General features: G+C 53.5%; 1 protein-coding gene across 1 annotated transcript; it reads left to right on the plus strand.

Annotated features, from left to right (window-relative positions):
* Positions 1-14,451: 14,451 nt before the first annotated feature.
* Positions 14,452-17,999, plus strand: CLEC4G (C-type lectin domain family 4 member G). Its single transcript, XM_062178990.1, has 9 exons — positions 14,452-14,532; positions 14,805-14,915; positions 15,166-15,219; positions 15,354-15,416; positions 15,545-15,649; positions 16,449-16,538; positions 16,686-16,834; positions 17,145-17,263; positions 17,511-17,999. The coding sequence occupies exons 1-9, from the start codon at positions 14,478-14,480 to the stop codon at positions 17,647-17,649; spliced, it is 885 nt and encodes a 294-aa protein (XP_062034974.1). The 5' UTR covers positions 14,452-14,477; the 3' UTR covers positions 17,650-17,999.
* Positions 18,000-19,922: the final 1,923 nt, after the last annotated feature.

A 19,922-nucleotide genomic window follows, 5' to 3' on the forward strand; every position in this document is an offset into this window, starting at 1 on the left:
CTTAATGCCACTGAATTGAACACTCTGAATGTTTAAAATGGTAAACTCTGTTACACATATCTGAACACAATTAAAGTCTCTGTCAAAGAATCTATTTGGGGTGGCATTGGACTTATAAATTGGTTTGGGAAGAATTAACCTCTTTGAAGTACGGAGTGTTCTTGTTAAGAACACTGCATCTTTCTTTACTTAGATCATAGTTAAGTGTAGCAGCATTCTCTGTGTTCTTGCGATGATTCTTTAGCATTGAAGAGTTTTTCCCGCATTATGAAGGAACTTGTTTTCTCCTTTATTTGCAAATGCTTGTTGTTAGGACTTAAGAAAACTCCTTTTGCAGAGTAATTTTGCTGCCAGATTTTTTAAAAAGATTTTTATTTATTTACTTGAGAGGCAGAGAGAGAGAGAGAGAGAGAGAGAGAGAGTCTTCCATTTGCTGGTTCACTTCCCAAATGGCCACAGTGGCTGGAGCTGGGCTGATCCAAAACCAGGAGCCGGGAGCTTCTTCCAGGTCTCCCATGTGGGTGCAGGGCCCAAGCATTTGAGCCATCTTCTACTGCTTTCCCAGGCCATAGCAGAGAGCTGGATGGGAAGAGGAATAGCCAGGACTCGAACCGGTGCCCATATGAGATGCTGGCACCTCAGGTGCAGGGTTAACCTACTGCGCCACAGTGCCAGCCACTGGAGTTCAGTGCCGTTTGGGATGCCTTCATCCCATGTTGGAGCGCCCGAATTCCAGGCCTGGTTCCTCTGCTTCTGATCCAGCTCCCTGCGAATGCACACCCTAAGAGGCAGAGGTGATGGCTCGGGTGCTGGGGTGCCTGCCATCCATGTGGGAGATCTGGATTGAGTCTCCAGCTCCTGGCTTTGGCTGGCCATTCGGGCATCTGGGGGAGTGATCCAGGAGATGGAGATCTCTCTGCCTCTCCTCCTCTCAAGTAAATAACTAAAAAATTAATAAAAGTTTCATTTATTTTTACATGGAAACTTCTGAAATCTGTGCACACGCTGTCTTCAGAGTTCCTGAAAGGGGCTGGTGTTGTGGTGCAGCAGGCTAAGCCACCCAAGCCGCTGGCGTCCTATATGAATGCTGATTTGGGTCTCGGCTGCTCCACTTCTGATCTAGCTCTCTGCTAGTGTGCCCGGGAAGGCCCGGAAAGATGGCCTAAGTGCCTGGGCTCCTGCCATCTAGGTGGGAGACCCGGGTGGAGTTCCTGGCTCCTGGCTTCAGTCTGGCCCAGCCCTGGCTATTGCAGCTATTTGGAGAGTGAACCAGCAAATTTCCATCGGCCTCTCTCTCTCTCTCTCTCCCTCTCTCTCCCCTTCCCTCCCTCCCTGCTTCCCCTCCCTCCCCTGCTTTCCTCCCTCCTGCCCCTCCCTTTTTCTCTGTTACTTTGCCTTTCAAGTGAATAAATGAATCTTTGAAAACAGCTTATGAAAAATATGTATTATGACATGCATAGATCTGAAAATATTTTTGCCCCAAAGTGAAATTATCTTTTAATTCCATTTTCTGTGACCTTTCTGGAACACCTTCATCTTTCCAAATGAGGTCACTTTTACGGCACCAGAGGTCAGGGCTGGCCTCCACATACCTTTTTTGGGGACACAAATCAGTGTCCACCCATGTAGGCATCTTCATTTTGTTGTTCTTGATTTTTACCAAAAATATTTTTCACATATCTTGTATATATATACATATATATATATATTTGATAGATAGAGTTAGACAGTGAGAGAGAGAAACAGAGAAAAAGGTTTTCCTTCCATTGGTTCACCCTGCAAATGACCGCCATGGCCGGAGCTACACCGATCCAAAGCCAGGAGCCAGGTGCTTCCTCCTGGTTTCCCACGCGGGTGCAGGGGCTCAAACACTTGGGCCATCCTCCACTGCCCTCCCGGGCCACAGCAGACAGCTGGACTGGAAGAGGAGCAACTGGGACTAGAACCGGCACCTATATGGGATGCCAGTGCACAGGCAGAGGATTAACCAAGTGAGCCACAGAGCTGGCCCCTCACATGTCATTATTAAGGAAAACATTTTTTTTTATTTTTATTTTTGACAGGCAGAATGGATAGTGAGAGAGAGAGACAGAGAGAAAGTTCTTCCTTTTTGCCGTTGCTTCACCCTCCAATGGCCGCTGCGGCCGGCACATCGTGCTGATCCGAAGCCAGGAGCCAGGTGCTTCTCCTGGTCTCCCATGTGGGTGCAGGGCCCAGGGACCTGGGCCATCCTCCACTGCCTTCCCGGGCCATAGCAGAGAGCTGGCCTGGAAGAGGGGCAACTGGGATAGAATCCGGCGCCCCGACCGGGACTAGAACCCGGTGTGCCGGTGCTGCAAGGCGGAAGATTAGCCTGTTAAGCCATGGCGCCGGCCAGGAAAACATTTCTTAAAGTTTCTGCAAGTGGCCCATTATCAAATTAAGGAAGCTGGATCCTGTTTTTTGTTTAGTAGGCATGGTGTTGTGTTTATCTTTTCTTTTTCTTTTTCATGTGAAAGATGTGTTGAATAGATAAATGTCACATTGTAACCTGGAAGGGACAATAACAAGTTGAGGAAGGATATTGACCACGTGAGCATGTTTTTATAAAGCTCCCCAATGTGCAAAACAACTCTGGGTACAGCACAATCTAAGCATTTTCCAAACATGAACCCCAGCAAATTTAGGGGAACAGCTGTCTCGGAGAAGGAGAATTGGAAATAAGACCACACAGGGGTCCACAGGATGTGCACCCTGTTGGTTTGTGATTTATGTATTTGAAGAGGATCTGAAATGTGTGCAGTTGTCAAAACTTGCTAGAGCAGAGTAGAACGAATCCACTTCTTTTTTTTCTTTCTGCATAACAATGTGCTTGACTTCTTTCATTATAAAAAAGGAAAGGTGCCATTCAGAGCAAGCACCAAACCATGACATCCTTTTTGCACTGAGCTGGGTTCCAGGGGTTCTCCTGAGTCTCCTACCTACTGAGGGGCTGGAGACAGGGGTGGCCCTGTCCTTGGGGACCGTGGGACTGGCTCCTGTGACTTCCACCTTGTCTTAGTCCATCCGGGCATTGCTGTAACAAGATACCTGCAGTTTCTAAAGAAAGGGGGTATATTTTGCCTTCGGTCCAAGAGCGAGGCACCAGTACCCACTTAGCTTCTGGTGAGGGGCTTGTGGTAGATGGTACTGGAGTCAGCTGGGACGCTGGGAAGGGGGCTGGGTGTTTTGTGCTGTGGTTAAGATGCCTGGGACATCCACTTTCCCATCAGAGTGTGTGGGCGGGAGTCCTGTCCCTGCTTCCAATTCTGGCTTCCTGCTATGCCCACCCTTGGAAACAGCAGGTGATGGCTCAAGTACTTGGGTCCTTGCCACTCTTGTGGGAGACCTGGATGGAGCTCCTGGCTCCTGGCTCCTGGCTCTGACCCTGCCCAGTCCCAGCTGTTGTGAGCATCTGGAGAGTGAACCAGTCTGCCTGCCTCTCTCTTCCCCTCTCTCTGCCATTCAAACAAGAATTTTAAAGATCACTAGTGTTTTATAAAGGGAGAAACTTTTCTAAAAACAAAACCAAAACAACCTGTTCTTGGGGTCCTTAGTGCAGTCGCTGGAGACCCAGCTTTCTCCTGTGAGACCTAATGCAGTCCCCAGAGAGGGTCCCCAGCCCCTTCCTCAGAGTGGAGCCCTCCACGGCTTCATGAGCTGAGAAGGGCTCCACTACCCGGGAACACCATCACACCGGGAAGCAGAGGCCTTTTAACCTTTTTATTGATTTATCTCATCAAGAGACACAGACGGGGCTGGCACTGTGGCGCAGCGGGTTGACACCCTGACCTGAAGTGCTGGCATCCCATATGGGTGCCAGTTCGAGACCCAGCAGCTCCACTTCTGATCCAGCTCTCTGCTGTGGCCTGGGAAAGCAGTAGAAGATGGCCCAAGTCCTTGGGCCCCTGCACCCGTGTGGGAGACCCGGAGGAAGCTCCTGGCTCCTGGCTTTGGATTGGCGCAACTCCAGCCATTGCAAACAATTGGTGAGTGAACCATCAGATGGAAGACCTCTCTCTCTCTCTCTGCCTCTCCTCTCTCTGTGTAACTCTGACTTTCAAATAAATAAATAAATCTTAAAAAAAAAAAAAGAGAGAGAGAGACACAGACACACACTCACAGAGGGAGAGAGAGTGAGCATGAGCTCCATCCCGTGCGGATGGAGCATCCCAAATGCCCACAACAGCCTGGGTGGGTGACACCAAAGTTGGGAGCTGGGGATTCAATCCAGGTCTCCCGTGTGGGTGGCAGGACCCCAAGTACTTGAGGCATCACTGCTGCCTCCCAGGGTCAGCATGAGCCGGAAGCTGGAATTGAGAGCAGAGAGGGGACATGTGATGTGCGATGTAGGAGTCTTAACCACCACGCCAGATGCCTGTCCCTCATTCCAACCTGAGTCTTGGAGGGAAGAACCCACATCCTAGCCATTGCGCCCATGGTGTGACCCTGCCCTAGCTGACGCCCCAGCCCCAGAGTATCGCACTCGTCTCGCTTCTCCCGAGAATTCTGTCCCCTCTCTACACAGTCCTTGCATGTCCTATGGGGCGTTCTTTCACTCACTCATCTCCTCTAGAATTGTTCTGCCTCCTTCTCCACGTACCACCTCCTCCAGGAAGCCCTCCCAGGTCCTCCAGGCTCAGTTAGGTACCTGTGGTTGTCATGGCCTCCCAGCCTTCCCAGCCTCATCGCCTTCTCACTCACTCACTCTCGCCCCTCAACAATCAGCCCCGTTTCCCAGTCCTGCACCAAGGCTGAAGGTGAGTGGTCGGTGGCCAGCCTCGTACCCGGGACTTCCATTCCCCTGTAGCAGGTTTTGGGTGCAGGACAGGGCATGGGCAGCCTTCCGAATACCTGCCTGAGCTGGACAGCTCCACCCTGGCTCTCCAAGGTGGTTCCGGCTGTAGGGTTGCCCTTTTTGGCATCCTTGCTTTCTGCCGGGGCTGTGCCGGGTGCCGTCTCCTCTGCCAACACTGTCCGTGTGTGCCTTGAAGGCCCTGCTCCGGTGCCCGGCCCCCACGGGATCCCCCTGAATGAATTCAGTCTCCCCTGTTCCCCATGTGGGCAGATGAATCAGTTTCCTGTATCTTCTTTCCCTAGAATACATTCTGATGGCTGCGGTCGGAATTGTGCAATTCTCATTTTCGAATTTCCTCTTTCGAAGCGCAGCTCAGGGTGTGGTCTGCCAGAAAGTTCTGCCCACAGCCGAGTCCTCCTGCCAAGTCAGCGGCTAGCACCTGTGGACGCAGAGCCCGTTTCTGATGAAGAGGCTGAGAGGGGGCTCACATCTCGGAAAAGTGCTTTCGGGAAGCTGACCCAGGTCATCGCATTTTGGGGAAAATGACTCTTCCCCACCGTGCCTTGTCCTTCGAGCACTGCTGGCCTTTAACAGTCCTCCTGCCTCTGTGCCCTGGACATGGCCCCGATGGGTCTGATACAACGCTTGAGGCGTTGTATTTGCATCGTTGGGTGTGTATGCTTATCTGCTTTTCAACTTTTTTAAAAAATATATTTATTTATTTGAGAGATAGAGTTAGAGAGAGAAAGAGAGATGGGCAGAAAGGTCTTCCATCTGCTGGCTCACTTCCCAAAGAGCCACAATGGTTGGAGCTGGGCCAGGCTAAAGCCAGGAGCTTCTGGGTCTCCCACATGGGTGCAGGGGCCCAAGCACTTGGGGGTCTTCTACTGCTTTCCTGAGGACACAGCAGAGAGCTGGATTGGAAGAGGAGCAATCAGGACAGAAACTGGTGCCCATGTGGGATGCTGGCACTACAGGCAGAGGCTTAGCCCACCGCACCACAGTACAGACTCCACTCAACTCATTTCTTTTTTCTTTCTTTCTTTTTTTTTGACAGGCAGAGTGGATAGTGAGAGAGAGAGAGAAAGGTTTTCCTTTTGCCGTTGGTTCACCCTCCAATGGCCGCTGTGGCCGGCGCATCTCGCTGATCCGAAGCCAGGAGCCAGGTGCTTCTCCTGGTCTCCCATGCAGGTGCAGGGCCCAAGGACTTGGGCCATCCTCCACTGCCTTCCCGGGCCATAGCAGAGAGCTGGCCTGGAAGAGGGGCCACCGGGATAGAATCCGGCACCCCGACCGGGACTAGAACCCGGGGTGCCGGCGCCGACTCCAGCATGTTACAGCTTAGGACTCATTTGTTTCAAAATGTGTCCACTCCAAGTTTTGCATACTGGTTTGCTTTACTCTGCTGCAATAAACAACACTGTGGTGAACATCCTTCCAGTCTGGGAGGCTTGACAATGTATCTGTGTTCAAGATAGGGGATCCTCATTTCACTACCTAGCTGCATACATATTTCAGAAAACACTGGTCCAGCCGCCTGCAGTGCCAGCATCCCATATGGACTCTGGTTCGAGTCCTGGCTGCTCCACTTCCGATCCAGCTCCCTGCTGTGGCCTGGGAAAGCAGTGGAAGATGGCTCGAGTGCTTGGGCCCCTGCACTGGCGTGGGAGACCCGGAAGAAGCTCCTGGCTCCTAGCTTCAGATCAGCACAGCTCGGACTGTTGTGGCCATCTGGGAAGTGAACCAGCGGATGGAAGATCTCTCTCTCTCTCTCTCTCTTTCTCTTTGCCTCTGCCTCTCTGTAACTCTGCCTTTCAAATAAATAAATAAATCTTAAAAAAGAAAGAGGGGCCAGCACTATGGCACAGTGGTTAACACCCTGGCCTGAAGCGCCGGCATCCCATATGGGCACCAGTTCGAGACCCAACTGCTCCACTTCCCATCCAGCTCTCCGCTGTGGCCTGGGAAAACAGTGGAAGATGGCCCAAGTCCTTGGGCCACTGCACCTGCGTGGGAGACTCAGAGGAAGCTCCTGGCTCCTGGCTTCGGATCAGCACAGCTCTGGCCATTGCAGCCAATTGGGGGAAGTGAACCATTGGATGGAAGACTTCTCTCTCTTTCTCTGCCTCTCCTCTCTCTGTGTAACTCTGACTTCCAAATAAATAAATAAATCTTTAATAGAAAAAAGAAAAAACACTGGACTAAATAGCACCCTCATCTGGCTGTGAGCAGGCCTCAACAAGGGACAGTCTGCTTTTGAATATTTGCATTTGAATCCATAGAGGGTGGAATCTCATTACTTTTTGTAGAATTACTAATCAGTTGGCTTTTTTCTTACTGTTGACCTATTTTTCTGTTGTTTTTTTGTGTTGTTTTTATGGGGACAGAAATATTTATTTGAAAGGCAGAGGGGGAGAGAGAGAGGAGGGAGAGATGTGTTCTATCTTCTGATTGACTCCCCAAATGACCACAGCAGCCTGAACTGAACTCCATCCGGGTCTCCCCTGTGGGTGGCAGGGACCTAAGCACTTGAGCCCTCACTGCTGCCCCCCAGGGTGTGCACCAGCAGGGAGCTGGGGTCAGGAGCGGGAGCCAGGACTTGAACCCAGGCCCTCTGATATGGGACATGGGCGTCCCTAGCGTTGTCCCAACTGTGGTGACAAACAGCTGGTCCTGCAGAAGTACTGTTGATATCCTAGAAATCATTCACTTTTTTAAAAAAGATTTATTTATTTATTTGAAAGTTAGAGTTACACTGAGGCGGGGGGGTCTTCCATCTGCTGGTTTGCTCCCCAGTTGGCTGCAGTGGCAGGAACTGTGCTGATCTGAAGCCAGGAGCCAGGAACTTCTTCCAGGTGTCCCACACGGGTACAGTGGCCCAAGGACTTGGGCCATCTTCTGCTTTCCTAGGCCATAGCAGAGAGCTGGATTGGAAGTGGAGCAGCCGAGACTCGAACCAGCGCCCATATGGAATGCCAGCACTGCAGACAGCAGCTTTACCTGCTATGCCATGGACCTTTATTAAGATTGATTTATTTATTTGAAAGTCAGAGTTACACAGAGAGGCAGAGAGTGAGAAAGAAACAGAGAGTCACTTTTTCATTATAGACATGGCAAGCACCTCCGTCCAGTCTGCTACCTACGTGTTAATTGTATCTATAATGTCCTTGGCTTGACAGTCATCATTTTGATACAGCCAAATGCCTATTTTCTTCTCTTTTGTGTTGGGATCAACCTCTACAAGTTTGCCTACAACCGTGGGCCACAGAGATATTTGTCTACATTTTCTTCCATGAGCCTAACAGTTTTGCCTCCCACCTTTCTCTCCATGATCCATCCCAAGCCCAACTCCATGAGCATGGTGTCAGGAAGGGTCCGACTTATTTTTCTCTCCATCGTGTGAGTCAGTTTTCCCAACATCAGGTGGCTATAACCTGGTCGTGGCAGGGACTTTCTCTTCAGTTTGCTTGCCTCCACTTTCACCGGCACCACACTCTGCTCTCAATTCCTTCGTTTAAGTTTCAGTTCATGTTTTACTATAATTTCATTTACTATGTGATGGGAGGGTTCTCCCTATATTGATTTTTTTTTCCCCTCAAAACTGCTTGACAGGGGTTGGTCGTGTGGCATAGCAGGTGAAGCTGCTGCCTGCAGTGCTGGCATCCCAACTATGAGTCCTGGCTGCTCCACTTCCAATCCAGCTCCCTGCTGTGGCCTGGGAGAGCAGTGGAAGATGGCCCAAGTGCTTGGGCCCCTGCACCTGCGTGGGAGACCAGGAGGAAGCTCCTGACTCCTGGCTTTGGATCGACCCAGCTCCAGCTATCGCAGCCATCTGGGGAGTGAACCAGCGGATGGAAGACCTCTCTCTCTGGCTTTGCCTCTGCCTCTCCGTAACTTTGCTTTTCAACTAAACAAATAAATCTTTTTTTAAAAACTGACAATTCATAACATATATACTCTTTCACATAAATTTGAGAATAAGGGGTGGGTATTGTGAGACAGGAGGTTGAGCTGCTGCTTGGGACAGCTGCATCGTATAGCAGTGTCAGTTCATGTCCCGGCCGCTCCACTTCCCATCCAGCTACAGTGGGTGACGGCCCAAGTTTTTGAACCCCTGTGGGAGACCTAACTGAAGCTCCTGGCTCCTGGCTTTGGCATGGTCCAGTGCTGGCTATTGCAGCCACTTGGGGAGTGAACCAGTGGATGCAAGATTCTCTTTTTCTCTCCCCCTCTATCTCTCCCCCTCTTTCTCTCTCTCTTGCTCTCTCTTTCTCCCTCTTTCTGTCTCTCTTCTCTCTCTGCAATTCTTATTTTCAAAATACATAAATCTTTTTTTTTTTTGACAGGCAGAGTGGATAGTGAGAGAGAGAGAGACAGAGAGAAAGGTCTTCCTTTTGCCGTTGGTTCACCCCCCAATGGCCGCTGCGGCCGGCACACCGCGCTGATCTGTAGCCAGGAGCCAGGTGCTTCTCCTGGTCTCCCATGGGGTGCAGGGCCCAAGCACTTGGGCCATCCTCCACTGCCTTCCTGGGCCACAGCAGAGAGCTGGCCTGGAAGAGGGGCAACTGGGATAGAATCCGGCACCCTAACCGGGACTAGAACCCGGTGTGCCGGCGCCGCAAGGCGGAGGATTAGCCTGTTAAGCCACGGCGCCGGCTAAAATACATAAATCTTAAAAAAAAATTAAGACATTATTTCAGAAGCAGAGAGAGAGAGAGAGAGAGATTGATGGATTGATTCTATTTGCTGGCCCACTCCCAAAGTGCTGGGGGCACCAGAGATGGACCAGGCCAAAGCCCAGAGCCAGGAACTCAATCCAGGTCTCCCATGTGGGTTTTTTTTTTTTTAAGATTTGTTTATTATTTATTTGAAAGAGTTACACAGAGAGAGGTCTTCCATCCGCTGGTTCACTCCCCAGATGGCCACAGCAGCCAGAGCTGCATTGAACTGAAGCCAGGAGCCAGGAGCTTCCTCTGGGTCTCCCACATGGGTACAGGGGCCCAAGGACCTGGACCATCTTCTACTTCTTTCCCAGGCCACAGCAGAGAGCTGGATCAGAAATGGAGCAGCTGGGACTAGAGCTGGCACCCTTATGGGATGTGGGCACTGCAGGCGGCAGCTTTACCTGCGGCGGCTTTACCGGCCCCGCTACTGCACCGGCCCCTCCACTGATTCTTCACTGCAGTGCCTGTGCTGCTATGTTAGCATGTACACTTTAAGAGTAAATGCCAGCCGGCGCCGCGGCTCACTAGGCTAATCCTCCGCCTGCGGCGCCGGCACACCGGGTTCTAGTCCCACTTGGGGCGCCAGATTCTGTCCCGGTTGCTCCTCTTCCAGGCCAGCTCTCTGCTATGGCCCGGGAAGGCAGTGGAGGATGGCCCAAGTGCTTGGGCCCTGAATCCGCATGGGAGACCAGGAGGAGGCACCTGGCTCCTGGCTTCAGATCGGCCAGGGTAAATGCCAGGGATGGGCATCAGGTGTAGCAGCTGAGATGCCTCGGGGCACCTGCAGCTTCTCTCAGACTGTCTGGGTTTGAGTCCTGACTTTGCTTCTGACTGCAGCTCGCTGCTGTAGTGCATTCTGGGAGGCAGCAGTCATGGCTCAAGTAGTAGAGTCCCTGCCGTCCACGTGGGAGACCCGGATGGAGCTCCCAGCTCCTGGCTTTATCCAGCTCCAGCTGATGTGGGCATTTGGAGGCCTGAATCAGTGGATGGAAGAGTGCTCTGCCTTTCAAATAAATGAAATAAATTCAAAAATCCACTTTTGCATAGTGTTTTGGGGAACTCCCCCACCCCACCCCGCCCCACCCCGCATCTGCTGGGTCAATGGATTCCATACCACCCACTTTAAATGCATCCAGCCCTGGCCAGCGCCTCACAGGGCTTGCAGCCTGCTTCCTGAGGCTGGGGAGTTACTCCACAGGGCATGTTCCTTGTCTTATATCTGCCCTGGAGAAATACTGCAAACCAGAGCTTTAACTTCGCCGCTGCAATATCAGGCAACTGGCCAGTGCTAATTTCCCCAATTCTGCACTTACTGTGCTTTAAAAAAAATGGAGTGAGTCATGTGTTCTCTGCTTAATAGTTAGAGCTGACCAGGCATGAGAGCTCTCATGAACAAGAGTAAGCAAGATTCACAAGGGGCCGGCACTGTGGCATGGTGGGTGAAGCCACAGCCTATAGTGCCAGCATCCTGTGTGTGTGCCGTTTCGAGTCCTGGCTGCTCCACTTCCGATCCAGCTCTTTGCTATGGCCTGGGAAAGCAGTAGAAGATGGCCCAAGTGCTTGGGCCCCTGCACCCACATGGGAGACCCGGAAGAAGCTCCTGGCTTTGGATCATCACAGCTCCCGCCGTTGTAACCATCTGGGGAGTGAACCAGCGGATGGAGGACCTCTCTCTCTCTCTCTCTCTCTCTCTCTCTCTCTGCCTCTCCTTCTCTGTGGAACTCTTTCAAGTAAATAAATGAATCTTTAAAAAAATCACACACACACACAAAAGCAACAAAAAATGAGCAACTATGCCACCCACCTAGGATCTGTCTCAACTCACAGTTTGTCAGGTTGAAGGTCAAGCAGCCACCTCTGGTGGTGGCTTCTTGCTGGGAGAGTGCAGCAAGGGGGCACAGGAAATCACAGAGCGAGAGACACATGGAATACACGTGTGTGCATGTCTGTGTGTGTTTCTCTGTATGTTCTGTGTGTCTATATGTGTATCTGTATGTCTGTGTCTCTCTGTGTCTGCATCTCTCTGGTCTCTCCCTCTTCTTACCAAGGCTCCAGGATTCACTCATGGGGGCTCCATCCTGATGACCTTGACCTTGTCGAGTCCTACTCACCTCCCTGAGGTCCCGCCTCTGCACATCACCTTCCTGTGATGGCACAGTGGGGGATCACCCGGCATTGGGGTTCCACTGCTGCTTGTGATCCCCACATCCGGGTCAGAGTGCCTGCTTTGAGTCCCGGCTGCTCCATTTCTGATCCAGCTCCCTGCTCACTGTGCCTGGGAAGGCAGCAGAGCTGGCCCAAGTGCTTGGGCCCCTGCCACCCCCATGAGAGACCCGGACGGAGTTCCTGGCTTCTGGCTTCAGCCTGGCCCAGCCCCCTGTTGTTGTGGGCACTTGGGGAGTGAACCAGCAGGTGGGTGATCTCTCTGCCCTTCAACACAAAAAGATAAAGCAAACAAATAAACAAACAGACTCCAGCACGGGTTTCAGAGGGGACTCACCATAACCACCCTGCCACGCCACTCATCCTACTTGACTTCCTCCCCCTTTCATGTATTTCTTCTTCACAGCACTTAGGACTTATGAACTACACTGCAAGGATACCTCAGAATGTTTCTGGAAAATGCCATGAAAAGAGCAGTTTACTGTGGCGCAAAAAACCTGAAATCCATTCATTGATTTTTTTTTTCAGCCTATGCCTTTCCCATGAACTTTTTTAAGCTCCCCCTTTGGATTTCTTTTTTTTTTTTAATATTTATTTGTTTATTTGAAAGTTAGAGTTACACAGAGGAGAGGCAGAGGAGAGAGAGAGAGAGAGAGAGAGAGAGAGAGAGAGAGAGGTGTCTTCCATCCGATGGTTCACTCCCCAATTGGCTAGGCTGAAGCCAGGAGCCCAGAATCCAATCTGTGTCTCCCACATGAGTGGCAGGGATCCAAGTACTTGAGCCATCATTGCTGCCTTCCAGGGTGTGCATTAGCAGGGAGCTGGAAAGGGAAGTGGAGCCAGGACTCAGATGTGGGCATGCCAAACGCTGTCTTACTACTGCACCAAACACCTATCCCCAGATTATTTTTAAATTCCATTTTCCACAAAAGTTTTGGAGGTCCTTTGGACTTTATTAGCATTTTTACTCTTGGCACTGAGAACATTTGGAACTGGATTATTCCTTGCCAAGGGTGGGAGGCAGTCTTTCGCATTGCGGGGTTTGAAGCAGAATCTACAGTCTACGTACAACTGGCTCCCTCTTGCTTGCTCGCTCGCTCGCTCTCCCTCCCTTCTTCCCTCCCCCTTTTTCCCTCCCTCCAATCTCTGACAACACAAACATCTCCAGACATTTCCAAATATCCCTCGGTAGGCATCATTGCCCCTGGTTGAGAACATCACACGTGACAACGTACTTTTTGACTTTAGTGCCAAGTGGCACAAAAATGTTGGCAATGAGGAGGAGGAAATCTGTTAAAATCTGCTAATTTTGAACATTGATGTAGCACCAGTTTCCAGATCAATGTAGAATATATTACAGTGTTCACTAGAGGTCTTCAGAACATTCATGGAGGGGCTGGCATTGTGGTACAGTGGGTTAAGCCGCTGCCTGTGGCACTGACATCCCATATGGGTGCCGGTTCGAGTCCCCGCTGCTCCACTTCCCATCCAGCTCCCTGCTAATGCACCTGGGAAAGCAGTGGAAGATGGCCCAAGTGCTTGGGCCCCTGTACCCACTTGGGAGACCCAGATTAAGCTCCTGTTTCCTGGCTTCACTTGGCCCATTACAACCATTTGAGGAGTGAACCAGTGGATGGAAGATCTCTCCTCTCTGTCGCTCTTGTTCTGTAACTGCCTTTCAAATAAACAAATAAATCTTTAAGAAAACATTGATGGAAAAGGCATATTGGGAACCAACTCTGTAAGGATTTTAATATTCTCTTGCACCCCCTAAAACCTCTCTTTTCATTCCATTTTTTCTATGATATTTTTGTTATCTTACTGGTCAAGAGAATGTATGAATGTTGTTTTTTATGTGCCTAAGATCGTGCAAGGTTGGATGAGCATAACCTCGTTTATCTTTTTTTTATAAAGATTTATTTATTTATTTGAAAGTCAGAGTTACACAGAGGGAGGAGAGGCAGAGAGAGAGGTCTTCATCCGATGGTTCATTCCCCAGATGGCAGCAATGGCCGGAGGTGCGCCGATCCAGAGCCAGGGGCCAGGAGCTTCCTCCTGGTCTCCCACGTGGGTGCAGGAGCCCAAGGACCTGGCCCATCTTGTACTGCTTTCCCAGGCCAAAGCAGAGAGCTGGATCGGAAGAGGAGCAGCCGGGACTAGAACCGGTGCCCATATGGGATGCCGCTGTGCCACAGTGCCGGCTCCACCTCGTTTCTTTATCACAGTGTCCCTTTGTCCCCTTTTTCATGTCACAGAAAACTGAAGCTTCTAGAAGCTACCTACGCCCCCTCCACCCAGTCCTGGTGTCCAACAGCCATGCTGGTCACCCCCAACAAGTGTCTGCTCCTCTCTGGCCGGAAGATCCCGCCCCTGCCAGGCAGCTGCAGGAGCACTGAAGAAGGGAAGCTGAGCTGGTTTGGGGGAGGGGACTTTCTTGGGACCCAGCAGGTGTTAGAACGTGGCTGGGTTCTGCACATGCCTCTCAGCTGGAAGCCAACCCCATGTCCACAGGAAATAAGGCCCAAACTCCAAAGAGAGGCCCCCAGCGACCACCTAAAGGGTATAGCTGCCACTCCCAGGACGGGAAGGCTGGGACCGTCCCCTCCACCTCCCACCCCCTTTCCCAGCCCTTCTAGGGCCTGGTGCTATGATTGGTCAGCTCGTACTGCCGAGAATTAGGCTAAGGAAATAGGAAGGAAGGGAGAGTGGGTGGGGTCAGGGAGGAGTAGGGGCTAAATTAGTATCTCTGTACCAGGCAGGGCCTGTGCATTGCTATGGACACCTCCCGGTACAGCAAGTGGGACGGCATGTCTGAGGATGTGTCCGGGGGTAAGAATCTCTGCCTTGGGTCTCTCCCTGCCCGCGGTGTCACAGGTTTGATGGGGGAGGGGGAGGGGAAGGCAAAAGGCATCCAGGTATTGGGTGCCCCGGAACCAGCTGCACCTGCCTCCAAATTCCAACTCTGCCATGTGATGGCTGTGTGATCCTAGGCAGGTCCCTCACCCTCTCTGAACCTCCGTTTCCTGGGAGACCAAGTGCCCAGGGTTCTGTCCCCCTAGAGGCTGGAGAGGGGACCCAGGAGTCCATTTCTGTCCTCCCAGGGCACTGGGGACGCTGGACATCCTGGAGACATAGAATCTTCTTCCTGGCTTTGGCTGTCTTGGTGGCCACAGTTCTGTGGGCGCTCGTCCTGAGTGTCCTCTTGTCCGAGGGTGAGTGACCCCTTAGTAGAGGTTGTGCCTGGGCCTTCTGTGGTAGGCGTGCGGACCTCAGTGTGAGTGCGCCAGAACAGTATGGCCCTCTCGGGCCCCTGTACCCCCTGGCATGGAGCCCCACCTAGTGCCTCTTTCTCTGGGTCCCGGGACAGGGGAGCGGGGGAGGGCCAGAGGAGGGTCCACGGCCCCCTCCCTCTGCACCCCCCCTCCCCCCGGGCCGCGCTCCTGCAAGCTCCTCTCTCCGCAGCCTCCAGCGAGCGGGAGGCGCTACTCCTGCACCAGGACGCGCTGAGTACAAACGGTGCGTGCCGAACCGCGGCACCCGGGGCCGGGCGGTGGTCGGGGCGGCACAGGGTGGGGCGGGGTGGGGATCCCCACGGTCCCCAGGGCGGGGAAGGATGACCCAGCGAGTGCGTGGGGCTGGGGTCTTTGCAGCCTCCAAGCACGCGACGGCGCTGGGTACCTTGAAGAAGGAGGTCGGAGCCTGCGGGAGCTGCTGTGAGCCGGGGGGCGCCGTTTGCTGCCGGGAGTGAAGAGGCGCATGGGGGCGGGGCGGGCTGGTCTCAGAAGTCGGGCTCCCAGCCTTGGCCTTCCCCTCTCTCCTCCCCCTCCCACGTCCTTCCTAGGCAAGGAAAGCAAGGCTCAGCTGCAGAAGGCGGTCGTGGAGCAGGCGGCTACGCAGGCCAAGCTGTTGGAACTAGAGAGCGCCCTGAAAGAACTGACCACCCGCGGTGAGGGCCGTGTGTCCAGACCCCGACCCCTGAGCCCTGGTGAAGGCTGGGTCCCTGACCCTACCACTGAATACTGACCTTGGCTGTCACTCCTAACTCCAGCCAGCCATACCTGGACCCTAAATGTCATTTTTTTTTTTTTTTAAACACAGACACCTGGTTCACTCCCTAAATACTGTAGCTGAGACTGGGCCAGGCTGAAGCCAGGAGCCTGGAACTCCATGCAGGTCTCCCATGTGGGTGGCAGGGATCCAAACACTTGAGTCATCACCTGCTTTCTCCCAGAGTGTGCATCAGCAGGGAGCTGGATTCAGGAGCAGAGCCGAGATTCAAACCCAGGCACTCTGATATGGGAATACAGGCATCCCAGGCAGAGAATTAACCAGTGCGCCAAACACCTGTTCCCTGTGCTTTTGTTGTTGTTGAGAGGAGAGAGAGAGAGAGAATGCTCTTCCATCTGCTGGTTTAACCCTCAAATGCCCACCTCAGCCAGGGCTGGGCCTGAGCTGGAACCAGGAGCCAGGAACTCCATCCAGGTCTACCCCGGGATGGCAGGGGCCCCCCTCTTTCAGCCTGCTGCCTCCTGGGTGTGCTTTAGTCAGAAGCTGGCCAGAAGCCAGAAGCAGAGTTCAGTCAAACCTGAGCTCAGACATAGGATGTGGGCAAGCCAACAAGTGGTTCGAATGCTGGGCCAGACATCCACCCCTAAGAGCTATTCTTAACCCTGGACAGGGATTCGGACCTTTGCCCCTGCTTGCCGCTGCCCCTAGCCCTAATCCCCATGGCCTTGACTCTGCAGTGACGCAGGACGTGGCTAAAGCGAGCAGGGACCGCGAGGACATCCGCAGTGAGCTGTACCGCGCACTGGACAACGCCAAGGTCCAGAACGGTGAGCAGGCAGGGGAGGAAGCCAGGGGGGCCCTGCCGGTGGGGGTGGGGCGCTGGGTTCCCAGGTCTCTGCTGCGGCTCTGCGCCCATCCTCGCGGTACACACTACCCTGGAGCAAACCGCCTCTCTGACCGTGGCCACCCCGCAGGCTCCTGCGAGCCATGTCCCGACAAGTGGCTCCTCTTCGAGGGCTCCTGCTACTTTTTCTCCGAGAAGTCGGACACGTGGGAGCAGGCGCAGCAGCAGTGCGCACTTGTCAGTGGGCACCTGGCCATTGTTGGGGGCCTGGAGGAGCAGGTGCGCTGCTGGGGCTTCTCCTGGGGCTGAGGGCGGTCTCGCGAGGGGGCGTGGCCCGCGTGGGCATGTGAGTGGGTGGGGCGGGACCACAGGTGTGGGTAAGGCGGGGCCACGTGAGTGGGCGGGGTGGCACGTGAGTAGGTGGGACCGATTGAGTGGGTGGGTGGGGCTACGTGATTGGGCGGGGCTGGCACTAGTGGGGTTTAGGCAGGTGAATGGGTGGGGTGGGGCCACATGAGTGGGCAGAGCAGGTTCACGTGAGTGGGCGAGGCCGAGTCTCCAGGCTCTGCTTCCTGGGCTTGCCTTCCAGGGCTTCCTGAGCCGGAATTTGCGACACAAGTACGGTTACTGGCTGGGCCTGCGGGCCGTGCGTCAGCGGGGCAGGATTGAAGGCTACCAGTGGGTGGACGGAGTCCCGCTCAGCTTCAGGTGAGGGACCGCTTCCAGCTGACAACTGTGGAGGGGGACGGGTGAGACTCTAGGGGAAGAGCTTTGGCCGATTTCAGGAACTGCTTGATGCGAGGCTGGAGTCGTAGGCATGGTCATTTCGTTCCCAGGAACGGTCTGGGGTTAAATTCTGGCCGTCAGCTGGGTACTGCAGGTAGGGCTCAGAGGGTCGGATCCCGGGTCCACCCACCGCCTAGAGCTCCGGCAACACCCTGTCTAACCCCCACAGCCACTGGAACACTGGGGAGCCCAATGACTCCAGGGGCCAGGAGGACTGCATCATGATGCTGGATTCCGGGCTGTGGAATGACGCCCCCTGTGGGAATACGAGAGATAACTGGATTTGTGAGAAGAGGCGCAGCTGCTGACTCCGCCCAGTGCCCCGGAGCCACGCCCACGGGGCGCCAGGTACTGCATTACCGTGGTGGCTCCTGGCACCCACTGCCAGAGATTTTTTTTTTCCCGTCCACCACTGCTGAAAACTGCTTGGCCCAGTCCAGCCCTGTCAGGTGCTTGTGGCCTGAGACCCGTGCTGCAGTCTGAAGACCTAACCTGACCTCTGTCTCTCCCCAAACCCCCCACTCCAAGGCTCCTGGGATATGCCCCATCTCTCTCCCTAGTCACCTTAAGGTGGCAAAGGGGTGGAGCTGTTTGATATTCTGGCATTTTCCCCCGGAATGGGAGAAGGTTTCACAGTCTGGGGAAGTAGCAATAAACATTTGAGGCGTGAACCTGGACTCCCGGCTCTGGCTAGCTGATCTAAGCTTTTCCCAAGAGATGCTGGTATGAGTGACCTCTGACCTCTCTAGGTGACGTCACGGCCCTTTGGTGCCCCTAACACCCTGTGGGTAGCCTGCCTGGGGACCAGGAAGTCTTGTAGGTAGAGGCAGCTTCCCACTCGGTGCTGCCACTGCTTCAGTCCCTGGCCTGGTGCTGGGGACATGGGAATGGGTCAAACCCAGATCTTGCTCTTGGGACTTCCACATGCTGGGCACAGGAACAATGTGCCAGTGATTTCGTGCAGGAAGGACACCTTGTGGGGAAGCCTCCTTTATCCTTGGGGAGAAGGACTCTGCTGTGCAGGGCACAGGTGCCCTGTTCCTGGAGAAGGCATGTCACCCCAAAGTGGAGATTTCAGGCAGCCCAAGCCAAGGCCCCTGAGGCAGGGGGCTGGGGAGGAAGGGTCGGCCTTGACTGCGTAACCAGGGCCCTCTGAGCTCCACCTGTGGCCCCAGAGAAGGCAGACTTCTGAGGAGTGATGGGGTTTCAGCAGGTGGAGCTGGGAAGGGTGGACCCTTCAGGAAGCCCCTGTAGAAGCAAGACTGGGAGACCAGAGAGTGAGGGGTCTGGGTGAGCTCACAGTGGGGCGCAGCTTGCACAGAGCCTGGCTTTATCCACAGGGGACTTTTTGATCAGAATTCACCCTGCACTCCCTGCGCCTCCTGCTCCCATCCAGGAAACCCGGGGGCTCTCTGAGAATTCCCAAGCAACACAGGTCTGAGGATGGTGGTGGCTTCCAGTTCTGCTTCCAAACAGAGTCCAGAACTAAATGCCAACCGGCTGTGACAGCAGGAGCCAGGCAGGAGGAGGCAGCAGTGCTGTCAGGTAGCTCGGCATGAGTGACAGGAGAGGGACCACGACCCTGATCTCCACCCGGGACCCACCCAAGACTGCCCACGTTGCAGTTTAACTTGTGAAAAAGCGGGAGCTCAGCCAAACTGGAAGGTTCTGGTTTGTAGCCACATGCACAGTGAGCCCAACGTTATGCAACTCCCAGGTAGCCATCACAGATGCCAATCATGAGTGTCAAGGCCACATCACCAGTCAGTGCCCCTCGTCCTTTAGGGAAAAAAGCCCCAGACCAGGAAGGAAGGTTGCCACATGCCCTCTCCACTGGCCCTTGGAAAGTACTTGAATAAACCTTTGCTTTACCATCCCTACTTTCATCTCTCTGAACCAAAATTCAAGTCGCTGTTGGCAAAAAGGGATTGAGGCAAGCCAGCGCCACAGTGACGATTCCATCCGAGCTGCCTAGCCAGGCAGAAACCTTCCCATGCAGTGGGCAGCCGGCCTGATCCCCAGCCTTTCCCCAAGTCCTCTGCAGCCACAGCACAGAACAGGGCACTGTACACACCCAGTGGTCACTTTACCTGTGCAGTGGCCAGAGCCCCAGGCTGATGTATGTCCGTACAGTCAGCTTGGAGTGTGTGAGATTCTTTCGGTCGCTGTAACAAATTCCACAGGGCCAAGGTCAAGGTGTCAACAGGACCAAGCTCCCACTGGAAGCTCTAGGAAAAGTCTATTTTTTTGCTTTTCCAGTTTCTAGAGATAAATTCTTCATCTTCCTTAGCCCTTGGCCCCTTCTTCCATCTGCAGAGCCAGTAGGGTTACATCTAGCTCCCATGGTCACATTGCTTTCTTCTCTGTCAAGTATCTATCTCTTCCTTATAAGGACATTTTTTTTAAAAAATATTATTTGAAAGGCAGAGTTGGCCAGCGCCGTGGCTCAACAGGCTAATCCTCTGCCTTGCGGCACCGGCACACCGGGTTCTAGTCCCGGTCGGGGCCCCGGATTCTGTCCCGGTTGCCCCTCTTCCAGGCCAGCTCTCTGCTGTGGCCCGGGAGTGCAGTGGAGGATGGC

This window comes from Lepus europaeus, chromosome 20, assembly GCF_033115175.1.
Source record: "Lepus europaeus isolate LE1 chromosome 20, mLepTim1.pri, whole genome shotgun sequence".
NCBI lineage: Eukaryota > Metazoa > Chordata > Mammalia > Lagomorpha > Leporidae > Lepus > Lepus europaeus.

What these genes read in the sequence shown, in the direction of transcription:
- CLEC4G (XM_062178990.1), top strand. Translation starts at nt 14,478, where the DNA reads ATGGACACCTCCCGGTACAGCAAGTGGGACGGCATGTCTGAGGATGTG. An exon ending in GAAAGAACTGACCACCCGCG is followed by an intron (nt 15,650 to 16,448) that starts GTGAGGGCCGTG and finishes TTGACTCTGCAG; the next exon opens with TGACGCAGGACGTGGCTAAA. An exon ending in CAACGCCAAGGTCCAGAACG is followed by an intron (nt 16,539 to 16,685) that starts GTGAGCAGGCAG and finishes GCCACCCCGCAG; the next exon opens with GCTCCTGCGAGCCATGTCCC.